Source organism: Perca fluviatilis, chromosome 10, assembly GCF_010015445.1.
Source record: "Perca fluviatilis chromosome 10, GENO_Pfluv_1.0, whole genome shotgun sequence".
Classification (NCBI taxonomy): Eukaryota; Metazoa; Chordata; class Actinopteri; order Perciformes; family Percidae; genus Perca; species Perca fluviatilis.
The window spans coordinates 20,161,061-20,178,551 of NC_053121.1; the positions used below are offsets into that span (position 1 = coordinate 20,161,061).

General features: G+C 41.5%; 6 protein-coding genes across 11 annotated transcripts in view; all 6 read left to right on the plus strand.

Moving 5' to 3' along the window:
• LOC120567189 (protocadherin alpha-C2-like) overlaps nucleotides 1-17,491 on the plus strand; it is a 153,391-nt gene that overhangs the window by 58,038 nt on the left and 77,862 nt on the right. The window lies entirely within an intron of this gene.
• On the plus strand, nucleotides 520-3,307 carry LOC120567223 (protocadherin alpha-10-like). The gene has a single exon (XM_039814137.1). The coding sequence runs from the start codon at nucleotides 887-889 to the stop codon at nucleotides 3,290-3,292; it is 2,406 nt and encodes an 801-aa protein (XP_039670071.1). The 5' UTR covers nucleotides 520-886; the 3' UTR covers nucleotides 3,293-3,307.
• LOC120567228 (protocadherin alpha-4-like) lies at nucleotides 3,788-6,605 on the plus strand. Its single transcript, XM_039814141.1, has one exon. It carries the CDS (start codon nucleotides 4,096-4,098, stop codon nucleotides 6,493-6,495), a length of 2,400 nt encoding a protein of 799 aa, XP_039670075.1. The 5' UTR covers nucleotides 3,788-4,095; the 3' UTR covers nucleotides 6,496-6,605.
• LOC120567231 (protocadherin alpha-8-like) lies at nucleotides 7,204-9,997 on the plus strand. Its single transcript, XM_039814143.1, has one exon. The coding sequence runs from the start codon at nucleotides 7,543-7,545 to the stop codon at nucleotides 9,928-9,930; it is 2,388 nt and encodes a 795-aa protein (XP_039670077.1). The 5' UTR covers nucleotides 7,204-7,542; the 3' UTR covers nucleotides 9,931-9,997.
• On the plus strand, nucleotides 10,515-13,295 carry LOC120567224 (protocadherin alpha-10-like). Its single transcript, XM_039814138.1, has one exon. It carries the CDS (start codon nucleotides 10,875-10,877, stop codon nucleotides 13,278-13,280), a length of 2,406 nt encoding a protein of 801 aa, XP_039670072.1. The 5' UTR covers nucleotides 10,515-10,874; the 3' UTR covers nucleotides 13,281-13,295.
• Nucleotides 14,054-16,839, plus strand: LOC120566714 (protocadherin alpha-4-like). Its single transcript, XM_039813319.1, has one exon. The coding sequence runs from the start codon at nucleotides 14,368-14,370 to the stop codon at nucleotides 16,837-16,839; it is 2,472 nt and encodes an 823-aa protein (XP_039669253.1). The 5' UTR covers nucleotides 14,054-14,367.

Below are 17,491 nucleotides of genomic sequence, written 5' to 3' on the forward strand. Positions count from 1 at the left end.
AAAATCTAAGTGTGAAGATACTTTGTTAAAGCACCAATTGTCAACCCTAGAATATCGCTGCAATATCCATATCGAGGTATTTTGTCAAGAATATCGTGATATCTGATTTTCTCCGTATCGCCCAGCCCTATTTTGTTTCTAAACCACAGGACAAAAGAAAACAAATTCGCTTATTAATGAGAATAATTGCAACCCTGTCTCCTAGAAATTAAGTTTATATAATGTGTATATACTTGGCAATATAATTTTTCTACATAATATATTACATAATTTATCAGCAAATTCAGTGTGAATATGCCATTAGTCGAAAAGAGAAAAGTGGTGTGCAAAGTGGGTTTTTGTTTGTGTACTTACTAAACTAAAATATCTTCCTCGAACATAAACAGAACTTCTGTAACCTCAACAGCTAACTCGTCAAGTATTAAACGAGTGTCTAAAATAGTTCAAATTATAAAAAAAATACAAAAAAGGTATACACTTTAAATTTAAAGGACGTGTAATCATATAGGCAGTTTTGCTGACTCTTCCTTGAGATATGGAATGGCTTAGCTACATGATCAAGGGGAAAGTCAGGATGCAAGCGTCTTACTAAAGTTGTAATGGGTTATGTTGAATGTAGTTCGTGCAAGTGTCCACATGGGGACATTGTAGACCATCACATTTGGACTTTCTCTTTGGTGGATCGGGGCTCCTCCCTTTCAAATGAAGATGATACAGCTCGGGTGATTGAAACAAAGAGACTTCGAGGGCATAAGAGAACGGTGCGACGACCATACTCTTATTGTAGTGTAAATATGCCGAAAACTCATTTCGTGTATTTGGTTATTCTGCTTAGTTTCTTGATTTGAGTGATGTTATTGGCCGAATCTTTCTATGTATTTTCTCGATGTATGGAATAATGCATTTGCCGAGCAGAAGGAGCTCTGTGTGGATATGTCTCTTGGTCGTGCTGCTGGATTGTTACTGGGAAGCGGTGTCTGGGCAGCTCTCTTACTCCGTCTCAGAGGAGGTAAATCTGGGGACTGTTGTCGGAAATATCGCTAAAGATCTGAACATCAATGTCCAGGATTTGGAGTCCCGCATGTTTCAGATCGTTGCAGGATCAAAGAGAAAATATCTCGAGGTAAACCTAAAGACTGGTGTCCTGTACGTTAATGAGAGACTAGATCGAGAGGAACTCTGCGGCGATGAACCAAAATGTTCGCTCAGTGTAGAAGCAGTTATTAACAACCCTTTAAAACTGTACCGGATTGAAATAATCATTTTAGATGTAAATGATAATTCCCCGTCATTCCTCAGCACATCTCAATTAATGAACATTACAGAGAGTACGGCAGCAGGGGCTAAATTCCCTCTGCATCCAGCTCACGATGCAGATGTCGGTAAAAATACTGTAAATAGCTACAAGCTTAGCCAAAATGACCACTTCTCTCTCGCTACACATAAAGGAGAGAGCGTAACTCCCGAATTACTGCTACAGAAAGTGTTAGACAGAGAAAAACAGTCTGTGATCCGACTCATACTGACTGCTATTGATGGAGGGACTCCTGCTAAATCTGGCACTATGGTAATTATAATTAATGTATTGGACAGTAATGATAATCATCCTGTATTCAGCCAAACACTCTATAAAGCCCGTATGTATGAGAATGCCAAGATAGGCACATCGATAATAACATTAAATGCGACTGATTTGGATGCAGGCCCAAATGGACAGGTGTTTTATACCTTCAGTGCAGGAGGCCGAGGTAAACAAACTGACCTGTTTGCTATAGATGAAAAAACTGGGACTGTAACAAATAAAAATAATATAGATTTTGAAGAGAATAATGCTTTTGAGATTAGAGTACAAGCCAGTGATGGAGCTTCATCTCCTCTCACCTCAAATGCCAAACTATTGATTGAAGTTTTAGACGTCAATGACAATGCCCCTGAAATTTCAGTTACTTCACTGTTGAACACCGTGAAGGAGGATGCGTCTGTTGGCACCGCCATTGCACTTGTTTCAGTATTTGATAAAGACGGAGGTAAAAATGGGATGATGAACTGTAAAATTTCCAATCATGTTCCTTTTAAATTGGAGTCCAATTATAAGAATTACTACTCGTTGGTGGTGGACGGTCCTCTTGACAGAGAGAGCGCATCTCAGTACAATATCACCATCACTGCGACTGATGAGGGCAGCCCACCTCTCTCCAGCACGAGCGTTATTAACGTGCACGTTTCAGATGTGAATGATAATACACCTATGTTCACAGAAAACATAATCAATGTCTATGTGAAAGAAAACAGTCCAGTAGGAGCAGTTTTAAAAAAGGTTTCAGCAGTTGATGCAGACATCGATCAAAACGGTCAGGTGAGCTATTCATTTTTACAAAGTAACAGTAACTCATTGCCACTCTCGACTATGGTAAACATCAACTCAGAGACTGGAGATATAGTCAACCTGCAGTCGTTTAACTATGAGGAGTTAAAAACGTTTCAGTTTAAAGTTCAGGCCACAGACTCTGGTGTTCCTCCGCTCAGCAGCAACGTGACTGTGAACGTTTTAATCCTGGATGAAAATGACAATAATCCAACAATTCTCGCGCCCTATTCTGAGCACGGCTCCGTTAACAGTGAGAGCATCCCCTATTCTGCTGAAGCGGGATACTTTGTGGCAAAGATCAGGGCTGTAGACGCAGACTCTGGATACAATGCGCTGCTTTCTTATCACCTGTCTGAGCCCAAAGGAAACAACCTCTTCCGGATCGGAACCAGCACCGGAGAAATCAGGACTAAGAGGAGAATGAGTGACAATGACCTGAAAACTCACCCCTTGGTGGTGTTGGTTTCTGATAACGGAGAACCCTCCCTGTCAGCTACTGTGTCTATTGATGTGGTGGTGGTTGAAAGCACAGCTGACATCCAGACTCAGTTCAGACACGTGCCCATAAAGGAGGAGAGCTTCTCTGATTTAAACCTGTATCTGCTGATCGCCATCGTGTCGGTGTCAGTGATCTTTCTGCTGAGTCTCATCAGTTTAATAGCTGTCAGATGCCACAGGACAGACGGCAGTTTCAGCAGGTACAGCGCCCCAATGATCACCACCCACCCTGACGGGAGCTGGTCTTACTCTAAATCTACTCAGCAGTATGACGTGTGTTTCAGCTCAGACACGCTGAAGAGTGACGTAGTGGTTTTCCCCGCACCGTTTCCGCCTGTAGATGCTGAGCTGATCAGTATTAACGGAGGAGACACTTTTACCAGAACTCAGACTTTACCCAGCACAGACAAGGTAAGAAAAGTATGAAAAAGCAACACGTTTCAGTGCTAGTTTTTTAGGGCTGCGTCTGAGAAAATGTCCTGCCTTGTTCATTTTTCTTATGTATGAAAAGGAAATTACTTTGTGATAACTTTCTGTTTATGTATATGTGTTTTCAAATGTGTATCCTTACATACACTTAAGTAATGGTAATATTGACGAGTAAGCCTCTCATTAATTCTTCCGAGAGCGTTGCAGTATGTTTATGTCGTTGTCCATGGTGCTGGAATAAGCGCCACAATGTGGTGTGTGCGGTCTGGAGGGTATATTCACTGGAGTTTTCTTACAATAATCTGTCTCTTGATACGTGACGTATAAGTTTAATTCATAGACTTAAAGAGATATGAACAAATGCATTATTGTTTATTTTTATTATTGTATTTGCACGTTTTTGTTCTAACACAAATCTGTAAATAAGTAAATATCGGCATTAGACAGTTTTTGGTCTACTGTGATGTGTGACTTCTTGTTAGCTGTAGGTTGACTTGAAAGTTCAGAAGAATGTTGGTGATTTATCTGTTTTTAGTGGTAAATGTAGTTATTTCAAACGACCACACGAGGACATTGTAGACCATCACATTTTGATGTTCATCTTGGTTGCTTCAGGCTCCTCCCAGATTCAGAGCATGCTGATGTTTCTCGGGGCTTTGTTACAAAGGGCGCAGTGGAAGAATGGATTGCGTGGCCATCATTTACTCCCTAAAAGAGACGAAACTGGATTCTGGCACTTTGCTTTAATCCTGAATTTTTGAGACTAGAATCCATATTCGCTGTTCACGTTGGATACAAATATGTCGACGCGGACTTTACGGAGCACTTTGGGGATTTTTATAGTCGTTATTTTGGATTGTTGCTGGGAAGCGGTATTTGGACAGCTCTCTTACTCTGTATTAGAGGAGGTAAACCAGGGGACATCTGTGGGAAATCTTGCTAAAGATCTAAACCTTAATGTTCACGACTTGGAAGCACGTATGTTTCAGACTGTAAGCGGATCAAATAGAAAATATTTCGACGTAAATCTGAAAACTGGTGTTCTATATGTCAATGAAAGAATCGACCGCGAGGAGCTGTGTGCGAAGGCTACAAAATGTACTGTCGATGTAGAGGCCGTAATCAACAATCCACTAAAGCTTTACCGTTTGGAGGTAAATATAGTCGATATAAACGATAATGCACCATATTTCCCTGAGAATTTGCAGTCTCTTAACATTGCTGAAAGTACTGTGCAAGGAGGGAAATTTGGATTTATAGGGGCATCGGATCTCGATGTTGGTAAGAATAGTGTTAGTACATACAAGATAAGTCCAAATGATTATTTTTCTTTAGAGATTCACAAAGGCGGAGAGGCTGTGTCTGCCGAGCTTGTGCTTCAGAAAGCTTTAGACCGAGAAAAGCAACGCACTGTAAGACTCACAGTGACAGCAGTCGACGGAGGAAATCCACCTAAATCAGGAACGTCTCAGATCATTATCAATGTTTTAGACATCAACGACAACGCTCCGGTTTTCAGCAGTTCTTTATACAAGGCACGGATTTCTGAGAATTTAGCAGTAGGCAAAACTGTTATAATTCTGAATGCAACAGACGCAGATGAGGGATTAAATGCTGAAATAGAATATTCATTGAGAAGTAGAGGCCAGGATCATGTTATAGAGGTATTTGACATTGATTCTAAAACGGGTGCAATTTTAATCAAAGGTAAGATCGACTATGAAGAACATCCTGCGTTTGAGATTCATGCACAGGCTAGTGACAAAGGCCAGCCTCCGATGTCGGCTCATTGTAAGGTGCTGGTAGAAGTGGTGGACCTAAATGACAACGCTCCTGAGATCACTGTGACGTCACTATTAAACACAGTGAAGGAGGACACAGAAGTTGGTACTGCTATAGCACTTGTCTCTGTACTGGACAAAGATGGTGGAAAAAACGGTGTAGTAAAAGCGGTCATTCTGAATGAGAGCCCCTTCAAATTGGACACAAATTATAAAAACTATTATTCGTTAGTAGTTGATGGTCCACTTGACAGAGAAAAGATGGCCGCGTACAATGTCGTCATCGTCGCAACTGATGAAGGGACTCCACCTCTCTCCAGCACCAACATAGTGACAGTTCATGTTTCTGACGTTAATGATAACCCGCCTCGCTTCTCAGAGCCACTGATTAATGTTTATGTGAAAGAGAACAGTCCAGTAGGAGCAGTTATTAAAACGGTGACTGCAGTTGATGTCGATATCAGTCAAAACGGTCAGGTTAGCTATTCTTTTTTACAAAGTAACAGTAACTCAGTACCGCTGTCTACAATAGTAAACATCAACTCAGATACTGGAGATATAGTCAGCCTGCAGTCTTTTAACTACGAGGAGTTAAAAACGTTTCAGTTTAAAGTTCAGGCCACAGACTCTGGTGTTCCTCCGCTCAGCAGCAACGTGACTGTGAACGTTTTAATCCTGGATGAAAATGACAATAATCCAACAATTCTGGCGCCCTATTCTGAGCACGGCTCCGTTAACAGTGAGAGCATCCCCTATTCTGCTGAAGCGGGATACTTTGTGGCAAAGATCAGGGCTGTAGACGCAGACTCTGGATACAATGCGCTGCTTTCTTATCACCTGTCTGAGCCCAAAGGAAACAACCTCTTCCGGATCGGAACCAGCACCGGAGAAATCAGGACTAAGAGGAGAATGAGTGACAATGACCTGAAAACTCACCCCTTGGTGGTGTTGGTTTCTGATAACGGAGAACCCTCCCTGTCAGCTACTGTGTCTATTGATGTGGTGGTGGTTGAAAGCACAGCTGACATCCAGACTCAGTTCAGACACGTGCCCATAAAGGAGGAGAGCTTCTCTGATTTAAACCTGTATCTGCTGATCGCCATCGTGTCGGTGTCAGTGATCTTTCTGCTGAGTCTCATCAGTTTAATAGCTGTCAGATGCCACAGGACAGACGGCAGTTTCAGCAGGTACAGCGCCCCAATGATCACCACCCACCCTGACGGGAGCTGGTCTTACTCTAAGTCTACTCAGCAGTATGACGTGTGTTTCAGCTCAGACACGCTGAAGAGTGACGTGGTGGTTTTCCCCGCACAGTTTCCGCCTGTAGATGCTGAGCTGATCAGTATTAACGGAGGAGACACTTTTACCAGAACTCAGACTTTACCCAGCACAGACAAGGTAAGAGTACCACGCTTATAATGCCACAAATTAAGACAACATAGTGAGTTTAAAAAAACGCTGGTCTTGTTTGCTATTCATGTATTTAGAAGGCTAGTTCGTTGTTTTTTTTCCCTTCCTTCTGTATTTGTATCTTTCTGTATGTTTATGCACACTTGTTGGTGTGAAAACTGATTTCGTCCATTTACTCCTTCTAAATACTTTGAAAAGGGTGACGTTGTTTATCTGTCATCTTCTACAACGTGTAAGCCGGTCTTTTCTGTTTAAATGCAATAGTGACCCGATAAGAAGATTAACTTTTTTTCACGCAGTTGCCAAGTATCACGTTCATCTGCTCTTCTTTGACAATGAATGTTATGTTTTGGGAACAAAGTATGCATCATACATTTGATCGCCGATTAGTTCGCAGTGTTGGCTTGCTTTATTTCGTTCATAGTTCATTAATAGGTGGTGGTGCACTCCTTGTTTTTCTGTCAATTGTTTAAGTTTGCTTTTATGGTGTTTAGTTTTAAGTATATCAACAAAGACCCTTTGAGATTTTCGGTCATTACGTACGCCATAGCATTCCCGGTATATTGATTTCAGTCAAAGGCATATACATGCCAATCACAAAAAGATGAGATGACCCTCATTTTGAAATACATAAAACGTTGCATATTACCAGATAATACGACAGGTAAATTCGTTTTCAAAGAAAGCAACCTGCTATTTCCTGACTTTCTGTTCGTTTTAAAATTGGTCATTTTTGTGCCGAACATTAAATAGAGATGCTTTGTATGATGTTATACTGATTTTCTCCTGGTTTGTAATGTAGTTACTCCACAAGACCATACGGGGGCACTGTAGACCATAACACAAACGATTTTATTCAGATTACCAGGCCCCTCCCACATTAAGAGCGTGATGATGTCTTGTTGGGCTTTGACACAAAGGGACGCAGAAGCACAGAGAGAAGGCTGGGACATAATCTGCATTTTGGACAGTAAAGACGAAAAAGGAATACAGTTTCGGTCAATACTCGACATCCATTAGACTTGTTTCTATGTTGGTTTCACGTCGGATTGGATTATGTCTTCAATTAACAGGAGTCCTGTGGTGGCATACGTGTTATTTGTGCTGCTAGATTGTTACTGGGAAGCAGTGTCCGGGCAGCTCTCCTACTCCATATCAGAAGAGGTGAATCCGGGGACTTCTGTAGGAAATGTAGCCAAGGATCTAAACCTCAGTATCGAGGACCTGGAGTCTCGTATGTTTCAGATTGTTACCGGATCTAAGAGAAAAATCTTCGAGGTAAACCTAAAGACTGGTGTTCTCTTTGTCAATGATAGAATAGACAGAGAGGAACTGTGTGCGAAGGCGACGAAATGCACAGTGAGCGTAGAGGCTGTGATAAATGCTCCATTGAAGCTTTATCGTTTAGAAATAAATATTCTAGATGTGAATGACAATTATCCGTCTTTCAGTGCTAATTCGCAAAGTATTGAAATAGCCGAAAGCACACTACCTGGGACTAAATTCCTTGTGCTGTCGGCCTATGATGCCGATGTAGGCAAAAATGGCATTAGTACATACAAGCTAAATCAAAATGACCATTTTTCATTATCGCTGAACAAAGGAGAGAGTGTGTCTGCTGAGCTAGTCCTCCAGAAACCTTTAGACCGAGAGAAGCAGCCTGTAATTAAACTCACATTGACTGCTGTAGACGGAGGGACACCTCCGAAATCCGGAACATCACAGATAATAATACATGTCTTAGACGTTAATGACAACGTCCCAATATTTACAAAAATATTGTATAAAACAAGTATTAATGAAAATGTACCGCTCGGTACATCAATAATAACAGTAACAGCAACAGATTCAGATGCAGGACCAAATGGGGAGATTTCATATTCACTGAGCAGCAAAGATCAGGATCATGTCTTGGAACTATTTCAAATTGATGAGCTCACAGGATTAATAACAGTTAAGGGAAAGATTGACTTTGAAGAGCACATGGCTTTTGAAATCCGCGTGCAAGCTAGTGACAAAGGCTATCCTCCAATGGCAGCACAATGCAAAGTACTAATAGAGGTGGTGGATTTAAATGACAATACTCCTGACATATCTGTAACATCATTAATTAACAGAGTGAAAGAGGATGCAAAAATAGGCACTGCTGTTGCACTTGTGTCAGTCCTGGACAGAGATGGAGGCAAAAATGGAGCAGTTCATTGTAACATTAAAAATGACAGCCCCTTTAAATTGGAAACAAATTACAAAAACTATTACTCTTTGGTAGTAGATGGACAACTAGACAGAGAGAGTGCATCACATTATAATGTCACGATCACAGCTACAGATGATGGAATCCCTGCTCTCACGAGCACCAGTGATCTTACCGTTTATATTTCTGATGTCAATGACAACTCGCCTCGTTTTTCAGACACTTTAGTTCATGTATATTTAAAAGAGAACAGTCCTGTTGGAGCCGTTCTAAAAACAGTATCTGCATTTGATGCAGACATTGATCAAAATGCCCAGGTAAGCTACTCAATTGTAGAAAGTAACAGTAACTCATTGCCGTTATCTACAATGGTAAACATCAACTCAGAGACTGGAGATATAGTCAGCCTGCAGTCTTTTAACTACGAGGAGTTAAAAACGTTTCAGTTTAAAGTTCAGGCCACAGACTCTGGTGTTCCTCCGCTCAGCAGCAACGTGACTGTGAACGTTTTAATCCTGGATGAAAATGACAATAATCCAACAATTCTCGCGCCCTATTCTGAGCACGGCTCCGTTAACAGTGAGAGCATCCCCTATTCTGCTGAAGCGGGATACTTTGTGGCAAAGATCAGGGCTGTAGACGCAGACTCTGGATACAATGCGCTGCTTTCTTATCACCTGTCTGAGCCCAAAGGAAACAACCTCTTCCGGATCGGAACCAGCACCGGAGAAATCAGGACTAAGAGGAGAATGAGTGACAATGACCTGAAAACTCACCCCTTGGTGGTGTTGGTTTCTGATAACGGAGAACCCTCCCTGTCAGCTACTGTGTCTATTGATGTGGTGGTGGTTGAAAGCACAGCTGACATCCAGACTCAGTTCAGACACGTGCCCATAAAGGAGGAGAGCTTCTCTGATTTAAGCCTGTATCTGCTGATCGCCATCGTGTCGGTGTCCGTGATCTTTCTGCTGAGTCTCATCAGTTTAATAGCTGTCAGATGCCACAGGACAGACGGCAGTTTCAGCAGGTACAGCGCCCCAATGATCACCACCCACCCTGACGGGAGCTGGTCTTACTCTAAATCTACTCAGCAGTATGACGTGTGTTTCAGCTCAGACACGCTGAAGAGTGACGTAGTGGTTTTCCCCGCACCGTTTCCGCCTGTCGATGCTGAGCTGATCAGTATTAACGGAGGAGACACTTTTACCAGAACTCAGACTTTACCTAACACAGACAAGGTAAGAGATTAAAAACATTAAGTACTCGTTGCTGCGCTTTTTCTATGCAGAGAATTAGTTAGTGCAGATTTATTTAGCCTACGTTATTTTTTAAAGAGAGATGCTAGGTAACGTCAAGAAACCTTTACACAGACTATCCTTTGTTTTAAATTAAAAGTGAATTAATATCAAGTAAAAAAGTTATAGTTTGATATTGTAGAATGTAGCTTGCTTGTAATTTGTTGATAGGTTTTGAATTTCAGGTGTTGTTTGGCTGCAGATTCTCATTCTTTTTGTGGGTCGCTATCCGTGGTGCTGAACAAAACAAACCGTGTTGAAGTCAACAATGTTTTAAAATGTATTTACACGTCTTTGGCAATAACTGTTGAACAATATGTAACATGTTTCGTAATTTCGCTTCAAGAAAACTTTCTATTTCATATTTGCAGTCGCTTTGCTCTACAGTTTGAAAAAGTCAGTGCATTTCTGTATTTACCACAACAAATGTAAGGCATTTCATTAGAATTTCAGTTAATTTAAAAAAAAGAAAAAGGCAAAAAAGGCTGTATAATAAAGAACCCTTTAGTAAAACAATATTAGTTTCAGTAATCAGTGGCTTAACGTTCTAATTTATTATTTGACCTTTTTATTTTCGCAATTCCTTCATGTTTAAGAAGTAAGAGTGTATAGTTTTTTCTACAAATGTCGTGTTTGATGTAGCTGTATTCATGATATATGTCCACACGGGGACACTGTAGACCATCACATTTGGAAGATCTCTTTGGTAGCTAAGGGCTCCTCCCAGATTCAGCGGATGATGTTTCTGTGGGCTTTGTTACAAAGAGAGGTCGGACGACAAAGAACGGTTGTCTTGATGGTCGCGGACATGCCGACATTTTTTATTGGAATATATCTTTCCTGATCTTGATCTCTTTGTTGTAACATATTGTCCAGATTTGCCTACATGTTCCTTCTCGATGTATGGAATAATGCATTTGCCGAGCAGAAGGAGCTCTGTGTGGATATGTCTCTTGGTCGTGCTGCTGGATTGTTACTGGGAAGCGGTGTCTGGGCAGCTCTCTTACTCCGTCTCAGAGGAGGTAAATCTGGGGACTGTTGTCGGAAATATCGCTAAAGATCTGAACATCAATGTCCAGGATTTGGAGTCCCGCATGTTTCAGATCGTTGCAGGATCAAAGAGAAAATATCTCGAGGTAAACCTAAAGACTGGTGTCCTGTACGTTAATGAGAGACTAGATCGAGAGGAACTCTGCGGCGATGAACCAAAATGTTCGCTCAGTGTAGAAGCAGTTATTAACAACCCTTTAAAACTGTACCGGATTGAAATAATCATTTTAGATGTGAATGATAATTCCCCGTCATTCCTCAGCACGTCGCAGATAATTAACATTAGTGAGAATACAGCAGTAGGGGCTAAATTCCCTCTGCATCCAGCTCACGATGCAGATGTCGGTAAAAATGCTGTAAATAGCTACAAGCTTAGCCAAAATGAACACTTCTCTCTCGCTACACATAAAGGAGAGAGTGTTACCGCCGAATTACTGCTTCAGAAAGTTTTAGACAGAGAAAAACAGTCTGTGATCCGACTCATACTGACTGCCATTGATGGAGGGACTCCTGCTAAATCTGGCAGTATGACTATAATAGTAAATGTATTGGACATTAATGATAACCCCCCTGTATTCAGCCAAACTCTATATAAAGCCCGTATGTATGAGAACGCTAAAATAGGAACATCGATAATAACATTAAATGCGACTGATTTGGATGCAGGCCCAAATGGACAGGTATTATATTCGTTCAGTGAAGTAGGCCGAGGTAAACAAACTGACCTGTTTGCTATTGATGAAAAAACTGGGACTGTAACAAATAAAAATAATATAGACTTTGAAGAGAATAATGCTTTTGAGATTAGAGTACAAGCCACTGATGGAGCTTCCTCACCGATGACATCACATGCCAAATTATTGATTGAAGTTTTAGACGTCAATGACAATGCCCCTGAAATTTCAGTTACTTCACTGTTGAACACCGTGAAGGAGGATGCGTCTGTTGGCACCGCCATTGCACTTGTTTCAGTATTTGATAAAGACGGAGGTAAAAATGGGATGATGAACTGTAAAATTTCCAATCATGTTCCTTTTAAATTGGAGTCCAATTATAAGAAGTACTACTCGTTGGTGGTGGACGGTCCTCTTGACAGAGAGAGCGCATCTCAGTACAATATCACCATCACTGCGACTGATGAGGGCAGCCCACCTCTCTCCAGCACGAGCGTTATTAATGTGCACGTCTCAGATGTGAATGATAATACACCTATGTTCACAGAAAACGTAATCAATGTCTATGTGAAAGAAAACAGTCCAGTAGGAGCAGTTTTAAAAAAGGTTTCAGCAATTGATGCAGACATCGATCAAAACGGTCAGGTGAGCTATTCATTTTTACAAAGTAACAGTAACTCATTGCCACTCTCGACTATGGTAAACATCAACTCAGAGACTGGAGATATAGTCAGCCTGCAGTCGTTTAACTACGAGGAGTTAAAAACGTTTCAGTTTAAAGTTCAGGCCACAGACTCTGGTGTTCCTCCGCTCAGCAGCAACGTGACTGTGAACGTTTTAATTCTGGATGAAAATGACAATAATCCAACAATTCTCGCGCCCTATTCTGAGCACGGCTCCGTTAACAGTGAGAGCATCCCCTATTCTGCTGAAGCGGGATACTTTGTGGCAAAGATCAGGGCTGTAGACGCAGACTCTGGATACAATGCGCTGCTTTCTTATCACCTGTCTGAGCCCAAAGGAAACAACCTCTTCCGGATCGGAACCAGCACCGGAGAAATCAGGACTAAGAGGAGAATGAGTGACAATGACCTGAAAACTCACCCCTTGGTGGTGTTGGTTTCTGATAACGGAGAACCCTCCCTGTCAGCTACTGTGTCTATTGATGTGGTGGTGGTTGAAAGCACAGCTGACATCCAGACTCAGTTCAGACACGTGCCCATAAAGGAGGAGAGCTTCTCTGATTTAAACCTGTATCTGCTGATCGCCATCGTGTCGGTGTCAGTGATCTTTCTGCTGAGTCTCATCAGTTTAATAGCTGTCAGATGCCACAGGACAGACGGCAGTTTCAGCAGGTACAGCGCCCCAATGATCACCACCCACCCTGACGGGAGCTGGTCTTACTCTAAATCTACTCAGCAGTATGACGTGTGTTTCAGCTCAGACACGCTGAAGAGTGACGTAGTGGTTTTCCCCGCACCGTTTCCGCCTGTAGATGCTGAGCTGATCAGTATTAACGGAGGAGACACTTTTACCAGAACTCAGACTTTACCCAGCACAGACAAGGTAAGAAAACCTTGAAAATGGTACATGTATTCATATACTTCTGAGAGCTGAGGCTCAAAGCATGGCCCTTCCGCGTTTTTTTTTTGTTATATATGAAAGTGAAATTATTTTTTAAGAAGTTTCCACGTTTTATTCATAAATGTGTTTGTTTTGCTTTGGACTTTCTTTTGAAAGGTAGAATGGTACATGAGCCAGAGTAATGAAAGTATTTGAAGTTCATAAGTCTCTCACACTATACAGAAAGTGCATGTGTCCATGGTGCTGAAATAAGCACCACTGTATGCAGGCCAGTATGCAGTTCGGGGTCCAGAGAGTGCAACGCGGAAAATGTGTCTAATGTAAAAATGGTGGTGTGATTTCAAGCCATTATATACATACAGTATATTTGGATTTGATGACAATTATCCTATTATTGACTAATTAAGAGTGCAAACCCGTTTCATAACAGTTAGGGAAGATATATCAATATCTTATTTCATTACCTTAATTCCCTTTAATTTGTATTCATTTTTTGAAAATAAGGAATATTGCAATTTTTATTTTCTGTCAGTTTCAGACATCTTTGTATATTGTGTGTTTGTGTATGTTTTACTCATAATGTACGTCGCATTTTACTTGTAGCTTCAAAGCCAGGCTATCAGTTAACAGGTGAAGGACTATTTGGTATGGATAGAAATGGGGATTTTTTAAGTTAGGGAATTGTGTCGAAATACGTTAATTATGATCGTTTGAAATTGTTAAACACATTTATAGTACAATTTATATTTGTTATTGTAAACAATTCTCCGTTTACACAGTTGGTTAGTCATTCCATTTTGTTGTCAAAGGTTGAATGCAGTCATTTCTTTTCAACACATGGGGACACTGCAGACCATTACATCTGTACGTTATTTCAGGAGGCACTATGTAGACTCCTCCCAGAAAAAGGGGTGATGACGATGTTTCTCTGGGCTTTGTTACAAAGAGACGCAGGGAGAGAGAGAAAAGGATGAAAACGTTTTCTAGCTGTCTGATAAGAATACGAGGAACAGGAAGGTCTACTTCACTTTTAATATGACTATTTGACTGGATTGCTTGCACTGGGATTTATGCCTTTTTCGGGATGGATGCAATTATGTATTTCTCAAGCAGAACGAGTCTTTTTCGGATATATCTTGTGGCCGTGCTGCTAAATTATTGCTGGGAAGCGGTGTATGGACAGCTCTCCTACTCTGTCTCAGAGGAGGTAATCCCGGGGACTTCTGTTGGAAATATCGCCAAGGATCTAAATATTAATGTCCAGGATTTAGAGTCTCGTATGTTTCAGGTCGTTGCTGGATCAAAGAGAAAGTATTTCGATGTAAATCTGAAAACTGGTGTTCTTTATGTCAATGAAAGAATAGACCATGAGGAGCTGTGTGCGAAGGCTACAAAATGTACCGTCAATGTAGAGGCCGTGATCAACAATCCACTTAAGCTTTACCGTTTAGAGATAACTATAATAGATATTAATGATAATGCCCCCGTTTTCTCAGAGCAATTGCAGTCACTTAACATTGCAGAAAGTACTTTACCAGGAGTGAAATTTGGACTAATTGAGGCATCGGACTTGGATGTTGGGAAGAACGGAGTTAATACATACAAGCTTAGTAATAATGGTTATTTTTCTTTAGAAATCCACAGAGGGGGAGACAGCGTGTCTGCTGAATTAGTACTGCAGAAATCTTTAGACCGAGAACACGACTCTGTAATAAAACTTACACTAACTGCAGTTGATGGAGGAAATCCATCCAGATCAGGAACCTCACAAATTATTATCAACGTTTTGGATACTAACGACAACAATCCTGTTTTTAGTAGATCTTTGTACAAAATACAAATATTTGAAAACTTGCCACCAGGGTCGATTGTGATAAGTCTCAATGCAACAGACGCAGATGAGGGTTTAAACAGTGAAATAGAATACTCTTTGAGAAAAAAAGGTCAGGATAATGTTTTAGATTTATTTCAAATTGATTCTAAAACAGGTACAATTTTAATCAAAGGTAAGATCGACTATGAAGAACATCCTGCGTTTGAGATTCATGCACAGGCTAGCGACAAAGGCCAGCCTCCGATGTCGGCTCATTGTAAGGTGCTGGTAGAAGTGGTGGACCTAAATGACAACGCTCCTGAGATCACTGTGACGTCACTATTAAACACAGTGAAGGAGGACACAGAAGTTGGTACTGCTATAGCACTTGTCTCTGTACTGGACAAAGATGGTGGAAAAAACGGTGTAGTAAAAGCGGTCATTCTGAATGAGAGCCCCTTCAAATTGGACACAAATTATAAAAACTATTATTCGTTAGTAGTTGATGGTGCACTTGACAGAGAAACGATGGCCGCGTACAATGTCGTCATCGTCGCAACTGATGAAGGGACTCCACCTCTCTCCAGCACCAACATAGTGACAGTTCATGTTTCTGACGTTAATGATAACCCGCCTCGCTTCTCAGAGCCACTGATTAATGTTTATGTGAAAGAGAACAGTCCAGTAGGAGCAGTTATTAAAACGGTGACTGCAGTTGATGTCGATATCAGTCAAAACGGTCAGGTTAGCTATTCTTTTTTACAAAGTAACAGTAACTCAGTACCGCTGTCTACAATAGTAAACATCAACTCAGATACTGGAGATATAGTCAGCCTGCAGTCTTTTAACTACGAGGAGTTAAAAACGTTTCAGTTTAAAGTTCAGGCCACAGACTCTGGTGTTCCTCCGCTCAGCAGCAACGTGACTGTGAACGTTTTAATTCTGGATGAAAATGACAATAATCCAACAATTCTCGCGCCCTATTCTGAGCACGGCTCCGTTAACAGTGAGAGCATCCCCTATTCTGCTGAAGCGGGATACTTTGTGGCAAAGATCAGGGCTGTAGACGCAGACTCTGGATACAATGCGCTGCTTTCTTATCACCTGTCTGAGCCCAAAGGAAACAACCTCTTCCGGATCGGAACCAGCACCGGAGAAATCAGGACTAAGAGGAGAATGAGTGACAATGACCTGAAAACTCACCCCTTGGTGGTGTTGGTTTCTGATAACGGAGAACCCTCCCTGTCAGCTACTGTGTCTATTGATGTGGTGGTGGTTGAAAGCACAGCTGACATTCAGACTCAGTTCAGACACGTGCCCATAAAGGAGGAGAGCTTCTCTGATTTAAACCTGTATCTGCTGATCGCCATCGTGTCGGTGTCAGTGATCTTTCTGCTGAGTCTCATCGGTTTAATAGCTGTCAGATGCCACAGGACGGACGGCAGTTTCAGCAGGTACAGCGCCCCAATGATCACCACCCACCCTGACGGGAGCTGGTCTTACTCTAAATCTACTCAGCAGTATGACGTGTGTTTCAGCTCAGACACGCTGAAGAGTGACGTAGTGGTTTTCCCCGCACAGTTTCCGCCTGTAGATGCTGAGCTGATCAGTATTAACGGAGGAGACACTTTTACCAGAACTCAGACTTTACCCAGCACAGACAAGGTAAGAGATAAAAACATTAAATACTCGTTGCTGTACTTTTTCTATGTAGATAATTTGTTACGATATGGTGCAGTCTAATTTAGTATGGAGTTATATTCCTATCTTTAATCAAGAGCGCATTCTTTCAATTTGAGAGCATTTCTCACTGATATTATGTTCAGATTTTGTAATAATTTCCCTCAAAACCTTGCTCTCACACTCAAATAGTCACTGCTCGCGCTTGGATTTGCTCTGCTTGTGCTCAAAGTTTGTGCTCGCGCTTGGATTTTCTCTGCTTGTGCTCAAAGTTTGTGCTCGCGCTTGGATTTGCTCTGCTTGCACTCAAACTTTCTGCTTGGACTCAGATATGTTGTTGTTTGGACAGATTTCCTGCTCTCAGCTTTGAACCTTCTCCTCGCACTCAGGCTGATTCTGCTCACTTGCAAAGTTTCTGCTCTCGGATTTCTCCTGCGCGCTTGGATTTTTTGTGTGTTATAACCCTATCAAAAGTCAACAACCAATAGAATGCTAGCTGTAGTGTTGACCAATGAAATGATCCCAACCCCGTTGAGGGTGCGTTCACTTTACTTTAGAACGTCTGTTGAGGGCGGCTGCACTGTAACCTGACTGTAACCAAGTTTATATACCCCGCGCCGTGTTATAGCTTTATTATAAGTATATGTCAACATTGTGCACAGAATGGTCGACGCACTTTCACCTGCACCCGTCAGGAAACGGGAGAAAGCTTTGA

What these genes read in the sequence shown, in the direction of transcription:
- LOC120567223 (XM_039814137.1), top strand. Translation starts at nt 887, where the DNA reads ATGTATGGAATAATGCATTTGCCGAGCAGAAGGAGCTCTGTGTGGATA.
- LOC120567224 (XM_039814138.1), top strand. Translation starts at nt 10,875, where the DNA reads ATGTATGGAATAATGCATTTGCCGAGCAGAAGGAGCTCTGTGTGGATA.
- LOC120567228 (XM_039814141.1), top strand. Translation starts at nt 4,096, where the DNA reads ATGTCGACGCGGACTTTACGGAGCACTTTGGGGATTTTTATAGTCGTT.
- LOC120567231 (XM_039814143.1), top strand. Translation starts at nt 7,543, where the DNA reads ATGTCTTCAATTAACAGGAGTCCTGTGGTGGCATACGTGTTATTTGTG.
- LOC120566714 (XM_039813319.1), top strand. Translation starts at nt 14,368, where the DNA reads ATGGATGCAATTATGTATTTCTCAAGCAGAACGAGTCTTTTTCGGATA.